Source organism: Lactuca serriola, chromosome 5, assembly GCF_051521515.1.
Source record: "Lactuca serriola cultivar US96UC23 chromosome 5, Lser_US96UC23_V15, whole genome shotgun sequence".
Lineage (NCBI taxonomy): Eukaryota > Viridiplantae > Streptophyta > Magnoliopsida > Asterales > Asteraceae > Lactuca > Lactuca serriola.
The window spans coordinates 218,287,107-218,307,002 of record NC_136412.1 but is presented as its reverse complement, the minus strand read 5'-3'; the positions used below and the strand labels follow the sequence as shown (position 1 = coordinate 218,307,002).

The following is a 19,896-nucleotide window of genomic DNA, read 5'->3' as shown; positions in this document are numbered from 1 at the left end:
AGAAGAAGCATATCTTCTATGTTTAAACCTGATTCATGACACAAAGAGGGGAAACTTGTGAAATCATGCTCGAGTGGCCTACTTTAGTCCCTAGAGGGACTTACTTGGGTGACATGTGAAATCAAGGTGGGTGGCGTTAAGAGAACCCAAAGGCTAGTGCATGTAAACGATCTCGCTAAGATCCCCATGAAAAAAATAATTCTTGACATCCAACTAGTGGACCATCCAATGGCAATATATGACCAAACTAAAGATCACACAAACGGTTGTCAGTTTAACAATAGGACTAAATGCTTCATAGCAATTAATTCCCAAACATTAAATCCTCCCGTTGGCAACAAGTCTCACTTCTAGCAAGCGAGAGAGTCGTCCGCATTAACTTTCTTTTTAAATAACCAACTAGAGCAAACAATATTATTGTTATTGGTTGAGGTACAAGTACCCATGTACTATTGTTGATAAGGGCATTATATTCTTCTTTTATGGAAGTGGACCAATCTGGATTTTCAAAGGCTTATAGGTAGGACTTTGGAATATGTGACTCGACTTTAGTATAATCTTAAGTTGTTGAATTGGTTTATAAATGTCATGCTTTGAACATGTTTGCATGGGTTGAATGGGGTCGGATAGGGGTCGGTGTGGGTTAAAAAGTTACAGACTAGGGGCATAAAGAGGGTCAATTTGTAATTTCGAGACAAATATGCTAAAATAGAATGGGGTTGTGTTTGGGTCGTTAGAGATGAGGGATGGGTTGTCGGGTCAAGGTAGGCGAATGGGTCAAAGGAGAAGGGTGGCGGATGGTAGGCTCAAACGTGTGCGAGAACGAGTAAAAAGGAGGCGATTTGATCTGGGATGGGGAGAGTGATGGGGGCATGGAGCCAAAGAGGGACATGGTCTTGTCAATGACAACATGTCACGAGAGAATGATTTTCTTGGATTAGAGATGAAGTCATCGAAAGACTTTGTGTTGGGAATGGTAGCCAAGAAAGGCACATAGGGTGGAACGAGGGGCAAGTTTATGTGGGTTCGAGACGTGAGGGTAGCATAGGCGCCTAAAAACTCATAAGTGAGAGCATTATGGTTTACCCTTGGCAACGCAGTGAAACATGGTGGATTTATTAATGGTAGAATATAGTAAGTAGGTGGTCATATGGAATGCCTTGACCCAATATTCGGGAGGCATGTGTGCATGGAACAACATGACATAGATCAATATAGGAAGTTATGGGATTGAATTTACCATTTTGTTGAGAGGTTTGAGGATATGAAAAATAAAATTGAATATCATTGGCATAAAAAAAACAAAATAACAAATTGTTAAATTCACCACCATGGTCACATATTGGAACTTTTAAATGTCAAGGTTAAATTGTTTTTGGATAAAGGGGCAAAAATGTATATGTCTATAGTGTATATTTTATTGCGTGATGGGTATACCCACAAAAAAATGGGAGAGGTGATCAAGAAATAAAACACAATTTTAATGCGACTAAAACTAAAAATCGATGAAGTCCATAATCGGATGAATAGCATCAAAGGGAACATGAATAAGAATCATAAGTATAAAAAGGTAAACAAACACATTTTCCTAATTGACAAACATGACATCAATTCAATGAAATGAAGTTTATTACATGATAAACTATCACAAGAAACTAAAGAACACATAACACCACAATACTCGAAAAATACATCCAAAAAAATTCTTTGATAAGGTTACAATATATAGTAAATCATTCTCAAATATATTGAACTTTTCCTCATAAGAGACTACATATTTGTACCACATGCTCAACACATACATACAAAAACATTACTAAGAGCATGAGTCAAGCTACCAAGATGAACATAAAAGATAAACATTATAAATCTTTTACTCTTGGTCCAAGCCGACCCCTTCCCTTTCATACCAAGCCTCGTTCCTACACCACATTTCAACATAGGAACAACAAGCATATAGATTAGTGAGTAACAATGATAATATCTAATAAGAAGATTTAATCCTCAATATTACATTAAGTATAAATAATGTACTCATAATGTGAATGTAATGTCATGTTATGCAAAGAGATACATCGTATATGAAATGCAACACACACTACATCTATGAATCATATGCAACCCTTCGTAACCAGGATCCCAACAAACCAAGCCCGAGACTCCACTCGAGTCTACTTAAGATAATAGGTGCCACACAAGTTTCACTAATTGTTTTTTTTTCCACTTTAATCATATGTGATTAAATACATTTACACCCCGCTCCCGAGTTCAACTTAAGGAGAAAAAAGAAAGTTAATGGGCAGAAATGAGAGGAAAGTAAGAGAGATTGATGCTCCCGAGTTTCATTAAAGTAAGGAAGTGGAAGGAAATGGAAGGATCACTTTCCCTCCTAACTTTCCTTCCGATTTGGGAGTATTTGAAAAGAAAGAATAAAATATTTAACTTTCCTTCCATTTCTCTCCAACTCGGGAGCACAAAAGACAAATTTGTTTTCCTTTCTTTTCTCTTTTTTTCTCTCCTTACTTTCTTTTCTCTTCTCTTCTTTTCTTTGCCTCAACTCGGGAGCGGGGTGTTAATCGGATGTGATTATATGTTTCTAATCACATATGATTTTATTTGGAAAAAACAAATCTTGTCTGTAAAAATTATATGTGATTATATACATATAATCACATGTGATTATATACACGATAACAAATATTGAACCAAGAACACGAAAACAAATATTTATCCAAATTAATCATATGTGATTAAATATATATAATCACGTGTGATTATATGAATCTAATCACATATGATTTATGTGGACACAATTCATTTTTGCTTTGTCGATTCAATAGTTGTTCTCATTTATTTTATCACATGTGATTATATGTATAATCGTATGTGATTAAGTACATGAGCACAACTATTGAATCGAGAAGGCAAAAATGAATCTTGTTCATCTCAAATCATATGTGATTATATACATATAATCACATGTGATTATAGGTATCCAATCACATATGATTTATATGGACAAGATTCGTTATCATGTTGTCGATTCAATTATTGTTTTTTCTCAACTTTAATCATATGTGATTAAATATATCTAATCACATGTGATTATATGTATCTAATCACATGTGATATATATGGACAAAAAAGAATATTGTCCATATAAATCATATGTGATTAGATACATATAATCACATGTGATTGTATATACGAGAACAAATATTGAATCATATGTGAGTAAATACATACAATCATATATTAATAAATACATGAGAAAATTTATTGAATAGAAAATACGAAAACGAATCTTGTCCATATAACTCATTTATGATTAGATACATATAATCATATACTAGGTGTAAGACCCATGTATCACATGGGTTAATTAAAAAAAAGTAAATATAAAAATCTAAATATTTAAGAACTTTGAATTTATAATAAAATAAGAAAAATAATGAATTATTAAAATTGATTTTTCTTTTAAATTTAAATAATTTAACAAAATAAACTAATGAACTTTAATTTTGAAATAAAAGGTAAGTCCATTAATTAAATTGATATTCATTTATTACTATATTTAATATAATTATTATATTAAAATATTAAGTGGAATTTATTAAAATAGAAAAACTCATAAAATGACATGTGGAAAAGAAATTAATTCAAAATAACCAAAAAATGATATTTGACAAATTGAATGAGAGTGTGACATGTGGCAAAAAAAACCTTCATTTATTATAGTCGATGATTAAGTAAACAAGCGCAGATATATAATTGAGTGCGCAAATTTTGTCCACATAAATTATATGTGATTATATACATATAAGTGATTATATGTATCTAATTGTGTGGTTGGTGGGTGGTAGGTGGTGGTGGTGTTGATGGGTAGGTGGTGGCGGCGGTGATGATGGTTAGTAGTGGCATGTGGTGATGTTTGGTGGTGGTTGGTGGATGGTGGTGGTTTTTGTAGGTGGGGTGAGGGCGGTGTTGGTGGGTGGTGATGGTAGTGGCGGGTGGTGGCTGGTGATGGTGGATAGTGGGTGGTGGTGGTGGGTGATGGGTAGTGATTGGTGGTGGATGGTGGGTAGTGATTGGTGGTGGATGGTGGGTAGTGATTGGTGGTGGGTAGTGGTGGTGGTGGGTGGTGTTGGGTGGTGAGTGATGTTAGTTAGTGGATTTTTTAATTGTTTGTAACAATTTTTTGATTTATATGAATATTATTTTATAATTTTAATTAAGAAATTGTGTGGTCCAAATTTGTTCTCAAATGTTCTCAAGATAAGAAATGTTCTAGATTAAATGCTATATATATATATATATATATATATATATATATATATATATATATATATATATATATATATATATGGGATTACAGTTTAACCTTAATTAAATTACATGATTTCATGGAAACAAATAAAAATAAAATTACTTCAATACCCTTAACAATTAACATTAATTTAAAAATAACAAATTAATTATTTTAGTTTTAAACTTTACACAAATGACATCTTAAAAATAGCTCGGTTCTTCAAACCTTTTTGGTGTTCTTGAATGAACCTACTTCTATTTCTACTTGTGTAAGTCTAACTTCATCATTACTCATCATGTTTCCCAATCCTAATACACTATTTTGATATAGTTTAGACAACTTATTTATTTTTCTTTTTTTGGATTGTGATGCCCTTGAATACTCTTTTGACAACTTATTTTTCAATTTGTTAATTGACTTTGAAGTTTATGGGACTTTATCCACAATTTACTATGTAAATGGTTTTCAAAACTATGTTTAAGCCGATGATATGTGTTCTTAATCGCCGCCACATGAACGATCGCCAAGCAAAAGTGAAACCTTCCTCCACCATGAACTTAAAATCGTAAGCTTTCTTCCCTCTAAATTTGATTTTGACAAAGGAAGCCAATTAGGGTTTTAATGTCTTTAATTATAACTTCTATTACCAATTAATTTATTTAATAATATAGTTGCTTAAATCCTCAATTTCCACCAAAACCCATCCGAATGGTCATAAGTGCCAATTAACTCCAATGACATAAATTCACCAATTAAGGACAAAAACTCTAAAATAGCTTAGGTTTTTCGTCATACCTTATTAAAGTTTACGACTAGGGATATTATCCCCTCAAATCACTAACATCATTGATTAATTACCTACATCCAAAAAACCAAATAACACCATAAATTAATTTAATAATAAGAATAAGTATTTATTCACTGTAAGGCTAAAACATATAATCTTGATTTATGGATGTTAAAAATAAAACAATGAACCCAAAAGGCTTCATAGTAAAGAAAAAACAATAGTATTTGAAACCATCCTAATCAAACAATAATAAGAAACCTTTCATTATATAATATAATGGAAACTTTCCTATTTGCTTAATTTAAGTCACAACTCACAACATCATCACCTATTTAAAGATAATGCTAGAAGCCATATGAGACTCTAAAATCGATTGCTATTCATCTATCATTATGAAACACAAGAGTCATGGAGGAATAGTAGTATTTTTTTTTTCAGTTTCTACTTCATGGAATCAAACAATAGAGGCATGAAGAGAAGTGATTGACCTATGATATCATTATGAGAAACAATTGCAGGAAATAATGTAAAGCTCAAAAGGGTAAATTCGTCAACTCACCTCAATGAGGAAGCATGTCTACTAAAGTTATCCTTCTTGGAAACCTGGGAGGCAATCTCAAGATCATAGCATCTTGAATCTCAATGGGGAGATGTGTAGCTACAATGACTATTCCACCCTGGCTCCTATGATCTGCAATCATCTGTTCCAAAAGCTTCACACCTTCATCATCTAAAGCAACAGAAGGTTCATCAAGCAGCCAAATCGGTCTATCCATGGCCATAACTCTTGCAAGCTGCAATCTTTTTCTTTGACCCATTGAAAGCATCCGTGCTTTCTCATTGGCAAGTCTTCCAAGCCCCATGAACTCAAGAGCAGGTAAAGATTTTCCTTGTTTACTTTCAAGAACTTCAAACCATTGAACATTGTCAAGAACAGTGAAGTTGGATTTAATGGCTTCTTTGAGTGAGAGCCAGTTGAGTTGAAGTTTGTATTGGTGGAAAACTCCTGACTCAGTTATGTCATGGCCATTCCATAGGATCTCACCGGCTGATGGTTTGGAGAATCCGGCCAGCATTCGTAAGAAGGTAGACTTGCCGGAGCCATTTGCTCCGGTGAGTACTAGGGCTCCACCATCGTGAATTGAGATGTTTGTATGGCGTAAGATTTGTTGAGCGTTTCTCATGCAAGAAACGTTGTTGAGAAGTAATCGAGGAAGTGGAGGTCTGCGTAAAGACATTGAAGGTCGTTCAAGAGAAAAAACCTGCCATGGAAGAATCAAAGCGTTTTCTATTTTCTTAGATCGCAAAGCTGCCTACGCTACGAAAAGTTCTCAGAGGCATTTGATCAAACAGATAGACTGCATGACTTTACACAGTAAGAACACACAACGATTTTTTCTTAACAGACACATAGTTTTTTTTACTTGTTATTGTTTGTGCAGTTTCAGTCAATCAGGTATTCAGATGGCAATTAGTGAAAGGTCAACAGATAACGGCATCGAAATCATGAAACATAGAACAGTAAGCACACCTTATTCTTCAGAAGTCAAGCAAAATGGAGGAGTTTCTGATGAACAGTGACTGCGGCAGCGTCCCGGCGGAAGAAGGCCGCAGCGGCGACGGGAAATCAAACAAGTAACGGATGGATCAACATGATTTCCGAGATACAGAGTTTAGAGAAAATGGGGAATTTACTTTTAAAAGTTGATACTTCACCAACCTTGTACTTTCAAGTATCTCATTTTCTACCTCCAACTTGCAATTTTGCTACTTGAGACACTGACTTGGTGACTATTAGGATTTGGGTCGTGGACTTCATGTTTACAACTTACTCAAATTTACTACTCCATTTAAAACTGGAGCATGTGATTATATATTTCCATAATTAAACTAAACTATTTGATTATTAACTAAATGTTTAATTTGTATTTTAATAAAGACAAAATCAAAAAAGGTTACAAACAAAATGTCTTGTAGCTCTCTTACAAGTGATGGCGACGTTTTATATGGATTGTAGAAGTTACATGTGATACACCTAACGCTGGCGTGTATGTTAAAGTTCAAGATGAACTTGATAAACTACATACTGAATCTGAATGAAAGTAAATTGGGTCCAAATTCATGTATGTGTTTGTATTCTATATAAACAATTTATCATTTATGTCATGGGTTTATTATGGAAGCGTATAACCATAATGAAAGTTGAAAAGATGAAACACAATTTTAAAGTTGTGTTCAATTGGTGGAAAAGTGGAAACTCAAAACACCAAATGATATTTCATAAACAAAGTGGAAACTCAAGTCTCAAAACACAACTTAAACCACTTGAGAATCAAACCAAAAGGTTTCATCATTCATCATAAAAAACACACCCAAAACACATTTATTACATTTAAAAAAAAAAAAAAAAAAAAAAAAGATTTCGATCATCAAGCTTCCAAGAAGCATCTCTTTTCCATTCGACCCAATCCTCCATTTCCCTGAAAGCTCTTAGCAAAACATACGAATTTGTCCACCAAAACCTTACTTTTAATCCAATAAGTCCTCCACTAAAAACCTTGGCCTACTTGCAAAACCAGCTTCACAAAAAGTAGAAGAAAAAGACATGAAGAAACGTTTGTTTGTAACTTTTTGATTGTTTATTTATTGTGGAGTTATCTCCCATAAACGAATACACGCGTCTTCACCAGAACTTATGACAGTTTTTTCATCAACAAATGCCACTGAGTAGACCCCACCAAGGTTAGCTCCTTTTACAGTTGTTCTGCTTGAAGCTGGCTTATCTATTTCATACACAATTACACACGTGTCAAGAGATCCTGTTGCCACCATTTTGTTATCAGGAGACCACGCTAAGCTGTTTATACGAGCTGTATGATATAACATGTTCTTCAGCTTCACCTATTTATAACATCATATCATAAGTTCATAATAAATCATAAACGTTTTTTTTTTCTTTCAATTTAGTAAATTGGAATTTCTATTTTCTAGTACCTCTCTGGAGGCCCGATCCCATACAACAGCTTCTCTATTTGCATCAGCAGACGCAAACATGGAAACATCAGGAGAGTAACGAATCACAGTAATAGCCCCTCGATGTTTTTCAAGAACAGCTTCTTCTGAAAGAGTATCTCCCTTCACGGAATACATGTGCAATTTACCATCTTGCCCTCCCACAATCGCTTCATCTCCATCAGGTGAAATAGCGCATGCACTCACAGTAAATCCAAGCTCAACACTTGCCAACACCTGCGTACCTTTCAGAAGAACGACACCTGTCTCAATTGAAATCAATGCAAGTTCATGATTATTAATAGCCAAACTCAAATCCTTCGGTTGACTCCCGATGTCAATAATATCTGCTTCTGAACATTCTTCTCCATTTAACGGAATCCTCCATATCTGTTCGTTACAACATCTTGTCAGATAACAAACCCTAAACCCTAAATCCTAAATCTTGAAAGAAATTGAATTACCTTATTGTCGAATCCAGAAGACATGATTTCTTCATCAACAGCAGCGAGACATTTGATTTGATTTTTGTCGCCTCTTTCTAACTTACCATTGTAGCCAAATCCTCGAAGCCATTTGAATATTAAGCCATCATAGCTGCTAGAAAGAATGGCTTTTTCTGGGCCTTTTGTAAGCACAGCTAGTGAATTAACATTCTTCATGTGTCCACAAAGAATTGTTGGATCTTTATCAAGATCACTTGCAGAGTATAAATATATGGTCCCACCAAGAGAAACAGTAACTATATAATCATTTTGCCATAGACACCCAACTAACATGTCCTCAACTCCACCAGATCCTGGACAAGTTAAAGTCTTTGAGAGTGTTCCATTGAAATCATCTGATATTGTCCATATTTTTGCAGTTTTGTCAGCAGATACAGTTAGCACCTACAATTATAAAGGAAATAAAAAGAACCCTAAATTTGAACTCAAAGCATAGATAAATGAGCATTTTTTGTGGAATTTAGAAAAGAAAAGAAGATTAACTACCTGTTTGCTATCGGGACTCCAGCTTACAGCATATATACTACCTGTGTGGGCGTCCTCTTTAGACAATTCACCCTTGACCTCTGCAGTTTTTCCATCATATAACAGCCCTCTTTTGTCAGAGCTTACAGTGATGAATTTGTTGCCATCAGGTGAAAACCTTACACAGTTGACAAAATTCGAGTGATCCCTGCATGTGAGAATACCAGTGAACACTAGAATTGTACTAAATGTGACATAAGTATTTGTGTCATGTGATACTGTAAGTTTATTTGAGTAGAAAGTTTATGTGTTTGATGGAATCTGTTATCTGTAACAGACCTATGTGATTGCTTGAACTTGAATGGTGGTCCTTCATAGAAGTTGACCAAGAAGTCCTCTCCACATGAGACTATGCGAAATGGTCTTGTGGGTTTGAATGCACAGCTTAGAACTCTCCTTGAATGCCCATCAAATTCTCCAACATTGCTTCCAGAATCCCACCTGTATAAGACTGTTGAAATGAGTGTCTATAATGGTAGAAGATCAAAAGGTTGACATTTTCATAATTTTTCCAGATAAAGAAAGATGTCGATTTTGAATAATTGGACTTAGGGGTGACAATGAAGCAAGGATGTCATGGGGCCCTGCCTCACCCCCAAATGATTTCTGATTTGAAAATGACGAGGCATCATCAAAATCAAAAGTGTTTGTATGATTTGGACAGATTTAAGACCAATATCCCCAAATTGTGTAAATAAGGTAGAGAAAGGGAAAAGTTGAAAAGATGTCATTGGCGCATTTCAACAAACAGTTGTGATCGAGAAAAACAAACCCACATGAAAGCTCGAACGAACGACTTGCCCTTGCCATCACCCGAAGCCACGATCCTCATCCCATCAGCAGACCACTGGATATCATCAATTCGACCCGACAAGACCCGAAACTCATTTTTCAACACGAATCCGTTGTGGGTACCGTAGATCCTTATCGTCCCGGACACGTCAGCGGAAGCGATCCACTCTCCGTTAGGCGAGAACCTCGCAACGGTGGTTTGATAAGCATGTTCTGCGTACACCTCGACATCCAATGGTCTGTCGAGGTACCGGATAATCACCGATCGGCCATTACAGTACATAAATGCATTTGTTTTCGGATCACCGGATATTAATATTCCTCGGCCGCGCTCCGTCGATGGGACGCAGGCGTACGTCTCTATAAGCTTTGCCATTTTTGATCAATTAGTTTCAGGTTTTTTGGGATGTGAAAGGGGTGATTGAAGGAGGTAAGAGGAATGAAACTTTTTGCAGGGGAACTTGGGAATTTCGTGTTCCAAGTGTCTAATGAGTGATGACTTTGCGAAAAGAACGTGGGGTGTCGAATGAGTGAGATTATAAACATATATTTTCTTAGGATAATTTACAACAATATATTCATATATAAATATTAAAAATAATGCTATAAGCCTATAACTTATACAACGGCTTAAAACAAGTAAAGGATATTCTTTTTTCTGATACGTAATTCATCCCCAATTGCTAGCGAGGTTTTTTATTATAACAATCCTAGTTTTATTCATTAGAAAATTGAGATCATGTCAAATCAATATTATATAAGTGTTCATTATATGTTAGAGTTTCTAACAGTGAAGATTAAATGTTTAAAATTACTAACTATTTTGGTGGGTATTTTATGATTTATAAGTTATATGTATGACATTAGTGTAACATTATCATATTATTGGTTATATTGGACAAACTAATTGATAGTTGAAAATAACTTAAAATAGTTGCTTGTTGATAAATTAATTGATAAAAAATCACAGTTGGTAAAAAAAAAATAGTTGACAGTCTAACTGTAAAATATAAATGACATAAAAAGACTTGTAAAAAATGATTAAATATTATAATAAAAATATGTAATAAATTTCATTAACTAAACAACTTTTTCACAATCTCTAAATAATTCAAATGTATGAATAATTTAGAGGCTTAATGAATACATATTGTTTGGTTAGACATTTAAATGTTTTGTTGAATAACGAAAGGACCATTTTACACTTAATCGCATAACAACATCAACTCATGTTCTTAAAACTGGAAAGCAAGATCAAAATAAAATGAAAAACTAAAAATTGTAAAGTAAGGTCTCACGATCTCTATCTATTTAATCAAAAATAATACAACAAGATAAAAAAACAAAGTATCATTTACCTCAATGCTATTAGCAGGTATTTTTACACTGATACGCTCATCGGAGGGTGGAGTCGACAAAGGGCATGAGTGGTTAGAAGGTGAGGGTTCAAAAGCCATATGATGTGTCGATGGAAAGGAAAAGAGGCGGTTGAGAATTCAAGGATGGATTGACTTAAGGGTGGCACTTGTCTTTGGGATCCTTAAGTTTTAGTTGCCTTATAATTTAGTGTTTGTTTTGCCTATAACAAGGTTGTTTTTATAAGTAGCATTCTAGAATGTTCCCATGTGTATGTGTGGTCCTACTAACTTACATGTGTTCTAGTGTGATGACAACTAGTGCATAGATTTGGATATAGGCAAAAGTTATGTATTATAATATATACTAACTGAATTATGTATTACAAATAGAGGGTGAATGATAAAAAAAACTAAATTATGATATATATATATATATATATATATATATATATATATATATATATATATATATATATATATCATTGCCATTGTTTTAAAGGTTGTGTAACGATCGTCTTCCGAGGTATAAATTTATTTGAATTCTCAAATTTTATTTTGGGCTATAATAGAATTGTATATTGAAGTGGGCCTCTTTGTTTTGGGTCGAGTCATAGTCTGCCCATAAGTCGTACGCGGGGCGTAACCCGTTGTACGTTGGGCGTATTGATTAAATGAAGCGCGGGGAGGAGAAGCGTACGCGCAGCGTACCATATGGTACGCCCAGCGTACGCGGCCAGAGGAAAACCCCTAATTTTAGGGGTTTAAGGCTATATAAACCCCATTATAGCCTTCTTCCCTGTTTTCCCATCAACCTCCTCACTCTCAAGAAAACCCTAATCCGTTCTTATCCTCTCTTTGTGTGTGAAGAAGTTTTTGTGAGTGTTTCAAGGAAAGGAAGTAGTGAAGAAAAAAGGGAAGAAGTTAGAGAAGAAGCTTGAGCTCAGGGATCTGGACTTAGCACCCTCTTGGTCAGCAAAGGAAGGTATAAAGTTCTGAACTTTCTTCCTCTTTCCTTCTAGATCTAGGTTATGGAAGTTTGGACCTTTTTAAGTCCAAAGGTTGAGTCTTGATCTTGTAAGTCGGTTTTGGAGCTTGGGTTGCCATCCTTAAGGCTCGGAAACATCTTCCTAATAATAAAGTTGCAATCTTTGTGGCTTATATGGAACCATGCATGAGATCTAGTTAGCTCCAAGGAAGTAGAATGTTATTTATGGAAGTTTGAGCCTTTATGAGACTTGTAAGCCATCAAGTAGGCAACTTTATGGCTTAAGACATGGAACAAGCTTAGGATCTGGATTTGTAGCTTCTGGATCGGATTATTAAGCACTTATTGAGATTTTGGCTTAACAGGGTTGTACGTTGGGCGTACAAGGAGGTACGCGTCGCGTACAAGCCAGCAGTTTGTACGCTCAGCGTACCTTGGTGTACGCCCCACATACGCTGCTAGTTTGGGCTTCGAGTGTTTTGGGCCTCGGTGTGGGCTGAGTTCCATACTTAGGGTCCTTGGGCCTTAATGGTCCATCAGAATTCAGTTACTAAGGACCAAGGATTTAGTATTGGACTTGAGTAAGGCCCAATAAAGGGCTTTGGGCCCAATATAGCAAGTTGGGCCATTAATGGGCCAATAGTAAGCTTGGAAAGCCTATCTTGTTGTTGGATCTTCAGAAGTTAGATTATGGGCCAAGATTATTGTGGGCTGGTAGGGCCCATACGAGGACATAGGCCCAATCTAGAAAACTTGGGCCATTAGTGGGCCTATAGTGGGGCCATGGATGGACTTGGAAGGAATTGAGGGTTTGGGCCATGTTGTGACCCATGCCATAGCAGGGGTAAAAATGGTCATTTTACCCATAGGAGAATCCTTATTCTGATTTAGTATTTTATTACCCTTGATAGCCAGGAAGCAGTCGGAGCAGCAGTCAGGGATTTCTCATTCAGGAGTTCAGCCGTCAGCATCACAAGGTGAGTTTCCTTCCAGTAGGAACGGGTCTACGGCCACAATGTCGGCCCGTTTAAGTTAGCAGTTAGTTCCGGACTTCGGTCCGATGCAGTAGTTCAGGGTGTTTGATGTCTTTGTGATTCAAGCATGTATATGTGTTATGTGTTCCGGACTTCAGTCTAATGAAGTATGCAGTATATGTGTTTATGCTAGTTGATATATGTTTATGCTATGCTATGTTCAGTCAGTTCCGGACTTCGGTCTGATGCAAGGGACAAGGTCCCAGTCAGTTCCGGACTTTAGTCTGATGCAGTTAGTTCCGGACTACGGTCCGATGCAAGGGACAAGGTCCCAGTCAGTTTCGGACTTCGGTCCGATGCAGATTCCGGACTTCGGTCTGATGCAGAGGGCAAGGCCCTGGTTAGTTCCGGACTTCGGTCCGATGCAGTTTCCGGACTTCGGTCCGATGCAGTGGGCAAGGCCCAGTATGTGTTTATATGTTATTGTATGGTATGTGGTAGTTTGTGGGAGCTCACTAAGCTTCGTGCTTACAGTTTCAGTTTTGGTTTCAGGTACTTCTGCAAGTAAAGGGAAGAGCTCGGGATGATGGCATCGCACACACCACAACTTCAGTTTTTGTCTTGGGAGTCGATTTAGCTTTTCATAGATATGATTTGATACAGTCTTGATACAGTTTTCTCTTGATACGTTGTTATGGTTTGAGATATTGTCGTATGGGTTTTTATTTTATGGTATTGAACTCATGATTTTAGTAATGATTAAACAATTTTTTTGGGTCGTATTTTGGGTCGTATTTTGGGTCATTTCAGGTTGACTCAAGATTTACTTGGGTTTGGGAGTAGTTACATATGCATTGTATAATATCCTAAATTTAAGAATAGATTATTAAATTAATAAAGTAAACAAATAGAGGGTGAATGAGAACTTAATGGATTAAGTGGGATATTATTTAATGATTAAAAAACTCTTGATCATGTGTGAGAACCTATATAAATGACACGAAGTGAATTGGAAAGGGTCTTCAAGAACTATGCAAAGTAGACTGTTGTTTTGAGAAAAAAACGAGTTGTGTGTGTGCAGGCATGAAAACACGACCGTTTTTTTACATGCATTAATAAACATGGTCATGGAATTCACTGTTAAGGATCCACATAATTTTCTAACTTGAACTTGGTTCATCGTTTTGACCTAGTTCTAGTTACATTAGTTAGGGATGATTAAATAATGATTTTTAGAGTAGTTTATACTTTTTAAGACCCTTAAGGGTATTTTGGTCATTTTTTACCTCCACCTACATTGTATAGGTTTTCTCTAAGGCGTAATTGCTTGTTAAGTTGATTTGAAGGGGGTAGCAATCTACATTGGAGAATTAGGTGAGTATGTGTTGACATTTTTCCACTTTGGGGTACATGGAAAAATGATTTTATGATAATGTAATATCAATAATTTGATATATGAAATGTTTTAAGATGAATGTTTTAAATATTTTTGAAAAGAATGTTTTGAAAACAAAAATGTTTTGAAAGTAAATAATGTTTTGAAAGAATGAATGTTTTGATAACATGTTTGAAATGTTTTGGAATATATATATTTTACGTTTGAAATGAGTATTTTGATACTAACATATGAAATATGTGAAACATGGAAAGTAGTGATAAGAAACAGAAAGTAAAGACAAGAATATATATTGCTCGAGCCATGATGTCCCCGTAACGGGATCTGGAGGAATATATCAGGATGGTGCCTCTCGTTAGCAAGATAGATGTCATAATGGAAATGATGCATTGATAGATTGATTTGTTATTTCCATATTGGTTTAGACTTTGGAGTGGTTTCTTTATTAGAAGTAGAACCTAAGTATAAAAATGGCAATGTGTTTTATACCAGAATTAGTCCTTAATGATAAAAGAAAATGGAATGTGGATAAATGTCTTATGAAGTCATATGATATGATGTGTTATGATATGTATGAAATGATTTTCATGAAAACATTTGAAATGTTTTTTGATAAAAATGTGATAAAGGTTTTGGGTCACAAATCTACGTATCTCACGAGACATTTGTCTTATGTATATCTTTTTAGTGTCATGTATTCCAAGTTGCATGTGACAACCCGAAACTTCTACCTGGTACATCTAGTCAGTTAGTCTAAGTTAAACTCATTTCTGTTAACTCCTAGCATTGATTAAGGGTTCGTTTAAGCGTTCTAAGCTTGAATACAACCAAGGTCGAGATTAGGGATGAGCTATCAAGTCGTATAGTAGCAAAATCAGGCCATACACACTCTTAGGTGGAGTGTACGGCCGTACACATGGGTGTGCGGATGCACACCCAACCCCCCCCCCCCCCCCCCAAGTCGCACACTCACCCCTATAAATAAGGGAGACCCTTCATTCATTCTTTTCCCTCTTTGGCTGCACTCTACTTTCTCTCTCTAGAATCTTCATCCAAGAACACTCCAAAGGCTTCAAAAACGTGAGTATTCTATCATCTAACTTGATATATTTGTAAGACATCTTGATTTAAGCTTTAATTCATCATGATCTTCATCCTTTGAAGGTGTACGGTCGCACACCTTCATAAGGTGGCCGTACACACTTAAAAGACTCTCCAAAGTGAGAGTTTAGCCCTCATCTAGTAGCTTGGACTTGGTATTAACCTTGAAACACCTGAAAATCGACATGTTGGGCTTAGTTGATTATTAGGGTAGTTGCATATTTCGTTAAGAATGTCTGGTACTTCAATATTTTTGATTTATTTTGCAGGCATTATGGAGCATGGAACGTGGAGCTTGGATGCATGGAGTTTGGATTCTTGGAGCTTTGGAGCATGCAGAGAAGATGAACCGGTCATTCCATGGAGGAAAGCATGAAGACATAACCCGAGTCGTTGTTGCATTATCTTCATAGCAAAGGATTACGTTTGAAATGCGGTTCTTGTCACTTTGACACGGGTCGTGTTTGTCCTTTATCATCTCATATTTGAGCAACATGACGCGTGGTGAAGCTGGACTGAAGATGGAGCCAACAGTGAAGACTTTTTGGAATTTTAGCAAAAAGCATGGGCCATGCCAAAAAAACACATGGTCAAGACAAATGGCCATGCCAAAAAAAACACATGGGCAAAAGGCATGGCCATGCTAAAAACGCATGGCCTTATGGCTTGTCACGTGAACTTTAATAAAAGAGCAAGACGTCAATTTGAAAACAGAACGGTTTTGGGAGTAGTTTCTGGCGATCTAGGGCAATTTTGGGAGAATTCTTGGAGCTTTTGAGAAGACTTAATCATTGCAAACATTTGGATTTCATTTTTGTAAGGATTAAACATTCCAATTCCATCTTTATTCTTGTTTGATTTGTTCTTAGCCATGTGTGGCTAAGAAACCCTAGTTTCTAGTTCTTGTTAAAAACATGTTGATTGCTTGACTTGAAGCATATGATTTGATGTTTGATTTGTGATTCTATTCTAGTGATTATGTTTTTGTTTAACTAGAATCCTTGAATTTGATTTGTGTTTGATTGGCCACTTTCATGAATTGAATTTTTGTGCAGTTAATTAACTTTTAGAGCACCTAATCGTTCTATTGAGTTAATAATTGGTAACAAGCAATAAGTTTTCTTATTGTAAAACATATATCACATGTTTTCACACTTCCGAGCGTATGAGAAGAAATGAACATTGTTGGGAAGCTTGTACAAAACTTAATGCGGTTTTTCAATACAATCTAAGAGCGTGTTTAGGTTGAATTAGTAAAGCTAGGTCTAATCAAAGAGCGTGTTTTGGTTAGATAATTTGGCAAGCGAGAGTTATTAGAGCGTGTTAATATCTTTCAGTGCCAACATAGAATAGCAATCTTGAATTACATCAAGTCATAATCAAGTTGAACAACAACATTAAGAACTAGAACTAGAACCATTCAATCAATTTGTTTACAAATCTATTTCATTTTGTGCATGCTTTTAAAGTAGATTGTTATTTAGTTATTTACTTTTGCAAACAAACCCCCCCCCCCCCTTTGTGACCAAAGTACCTTGTGCAAAAAGGTATAGACTTTTGTCCCGTGTCTCTGTGGTTCGACCCTGCTTGCCTTGTACTACTTTTTAGTGCATTAAAGCAGTGTATTTGGAGTCTATTGTACCCCTATTATTTGTTGGGTTTAACACTCCTAACATTGTTTTTACATGTAACTAACGGATATTCATATTTATTCCACGACTCCTTGGATTGTACATACCTTGTAAGAATCTGGAAGTCATGGAAGGAATGGTTTTTCAAACACGCTTTTCATAAGAAAATATAAGATTTTCTTGAGGAACACTTTTCAAAAGGATTCAAGGAAACATTTTCCATCAAAACTAAATGATTATGAACTCACCAGCTTTATGTTGATATTCTTTGAAAACTGTTTGTATTCTCAGGGATTTAGTAGACAGGTACTTCCAGGATTTTGGAGAAGTCGGTGTGTTAGAGTCACGTCTTTCCATTTTACTTTTTGATAAGAACAAAACTTTGTATTAAGATAATGTAAACCTTTTTCATATATGTATTCAATGTTTGGTTGTGTTTACTATGTTTGCTATGATACAACTGTTGTGATACTACGCATGACGTCAACCACCCCCGAACGTTTCCGTCGTTTCGGTTTAGGGGTGTGACATTGCGCTTAAGGAGAAAATATGATAGATGGAAGTTAAAAGTCAAGAGATAGAGAATTGAGTGGAACTTGTTAAGCTCCTTAATAGTTATATTGATGTAATTATTTTTGCTAACTATGGTTATATTGATGCTTAATTATAACACCCAATGTGTTTAATTGTAAATGTTTTTGTGAGACCGAGTTTTTATTAAATGCAAGTTAAATCCCGAAAAGATTTTATAACCATAGCTTTGAAAAAGTTTAAAAATTTTAGGGTGTTACACATTTGCTAGGTAATTGCTAGGTTATAAAATCTTTTCAGTAAACTCTCTTTGTACCAATTGCTAGGTAATTGTTGGGTCAAAATATAGTTTATACTTTACTTTTCTGGGCAGTTGTATTTTTGTGTAATATTTTATGAATTTATGGTCTAGTTTACGGCTGAGTTTACGGCCGTAAACACCTTACGGTCGTAAACTCATTTACGGCCCATTTGTTTCCGGCCCATGTTCCCTTGTATAAATAGAGGTGTTAGGGTGAGGAGTAGAGATTGATGAACAGTAGAGAGTTTTCGGCCAGAGAGAATAAGGAGCGTATGTGTGTGAATCTTTTGTATCTGGAACGTTAATTCATATCAATTCATACAAAGATTCATACTATCCTTCTTCTCCTTCTCTTCTATTTGATCTGACATCATCCGTTTGATTGGGATTCCGCACCATCAAACGGATTTGATTGATACACAGGCAGATTAGGGACTTACAATTGGTATCAGAGCCTGGTTGTATCAGTCAAAAGGATTTATTGTTTCGTCTGGAATCTGAATAATTGGTGTTTCCGGTCCAAGCTTACGGCCGTAAACACCGAGTTCTTGGGCCGTAAACCCTATTTTGGGGCATTATTTGATCTTATTTTCGAAATATTTTTGCGTTTTTGGATAGATCTCGCAAAAATAAGGAGGGTTTATTCTTCATGTTTTTCATAAAAAAAAAGGTTTTTGATCGAGTTTTGGAGCTTCAAAGTCGAAAAATCATTGCGTAATTGTTGAAGGGTTTTCGGCCGGAGCTTACTGCCGGAAACAGTTTACGGCCGGCGGCGGAGTTCGTGTTTGCGGCTAGGGTTTCCGAGCTTGCGGCTTGGTGAATCGCGGCTTGGCTCGGCTCGGTAGCATCAGTAGGCGCGCTTCAAATTAAAAAAGGGAGGGGACGCGAAGTAAGGAGGAGGCGGGGATCGAACCCACGTCCTTCCGTTCATCAGAGAGCGCAGATTGCCAACTCCACCATCAAATCCTTTGTGACTTATCCCCGAAATATTAAACTTAATCACTCCCAGTCGCACCAAATTTCGCATTTTAACACTTTTAACCCCTAAAATCAAGTTCTTTCATTTTTAAAGTTCTTTTTAAACCAAAAATTTTAATTTTTAAATTTTTGAATTTTTAAATTCTATAATAAAATAATATATATATATATATATATATATATATATATATATATATATATATATATATAATAAAATAATAAATAATAAAATAATAATAATAATAATAAATTGTTTTTATTTTTTTTCTTTTATTTTTGACTTTTTATTTCAAATTTTGATTTTGACTTTCAGGTTTGACCTTTGATTTTAAGCTTTGACCTTTTCGTTTAACTTTTAAAATTTCAAATTTAGCTTTTCGGTTTGACTTTTCAAGTTTGATTTTTTAAATTTGACTTTTAAGGTTAACTTTAAAAAAAAGGCATTTTAAATTTGACGTTTAATTTTTATCTTATCTTCTAGTTGTGTTTTTTAATTGATTTTAAGATCTACGAGGGAGTTGAAAACATGAAAGAGAGTCTTCAGGATATCTTAAGACAAAATTTCAACATGTTCGATTATATCCCTGGAGAAACCCTGGAAGATCAGTTGCAGCGATTTACCACACTCACTACTGAGATGAATATTGCTGGGATCTTTTTGACCAAATCTGAGATAAACAAAAGGCTATTGAATTCACTTCCAAAAT

The 19,896-nt window shown here is 35.5% G+C and overlaps 2 protein-coding genes across 4 annotated transcripts; both read right to left on the bottom strand.

Moving 5' to 3' along the window:
• Positions 1-1,689: 1,689 nt before the first annotated feature.
• On the bottom strand, positions 1,690-6,786 carry ABCI1 (non-intrinsic ABC protein 10). Of its 3 annotated transcripts, none has more exons than XR_013684547.1 (4): positions 6,631-6,786; positions 5,659-6,323; positions 5,105-5,167; positions 1,690-1,922 (listed from the first exon to the last, which is right to left on the bottom strand). XR_013684547.1 is itself a non-coding variant. In XM_079001669.1 (3 exons), the coding sequence occupies exon 2, from the start codon at positions 6,335-6,337 to the stop codon at positions 5,660-5,662; it is 678 nt and encodes a 225-aa protein (XP_078857795.1). In that variant the 5' UTR covers positions 6,338-6,361; positions 6,631-6,786; the 3' UTR covers positions 1,690-1,922; position 5,659. The 3 variants fall into 3 exon arrangements, 1 of the variants encoding a protein (XP_078857795.1); XR_013684546.1 differs by having other exon boundaries at positions 5,659-6,361; positions 6,631-6,785; XM_079001669.1 differs by lacking the exon at positions 5,105-5,167 and having other exon boundaries at positions 5,659-6,361.
• A 568-nt stretch (positions 6,787-7,354) lies between these two features.
• LOC145053598 (actin-interacting protein 1-2-like) lies at positions 7,355-10,462 on the bottom strand. Its single transcript, XM_079001668.1, has 6 exons — positions 9,919-10,462; positions 9,422-9,583; positions 9,104-9,290; positions 8,576-9,001; positions 8,094-8,501; positions 7,355-8,000 (listed from the first exon to the last, which is right to left on the bottom strand). Exons 1-6 carry the CDS (start codon positions 10,308-10,310, stop codon positions 7,743-7,745), a joined length of 1,833 nt encoding a protein of 610 aa, XP_078857794.1. The 5' UTR covers positions 10,311-10,462; the 3' UTR covers positions 7,355-7,742.
• Positions 10,463-19,896: the final 9,434 nt, after the last annotated feature.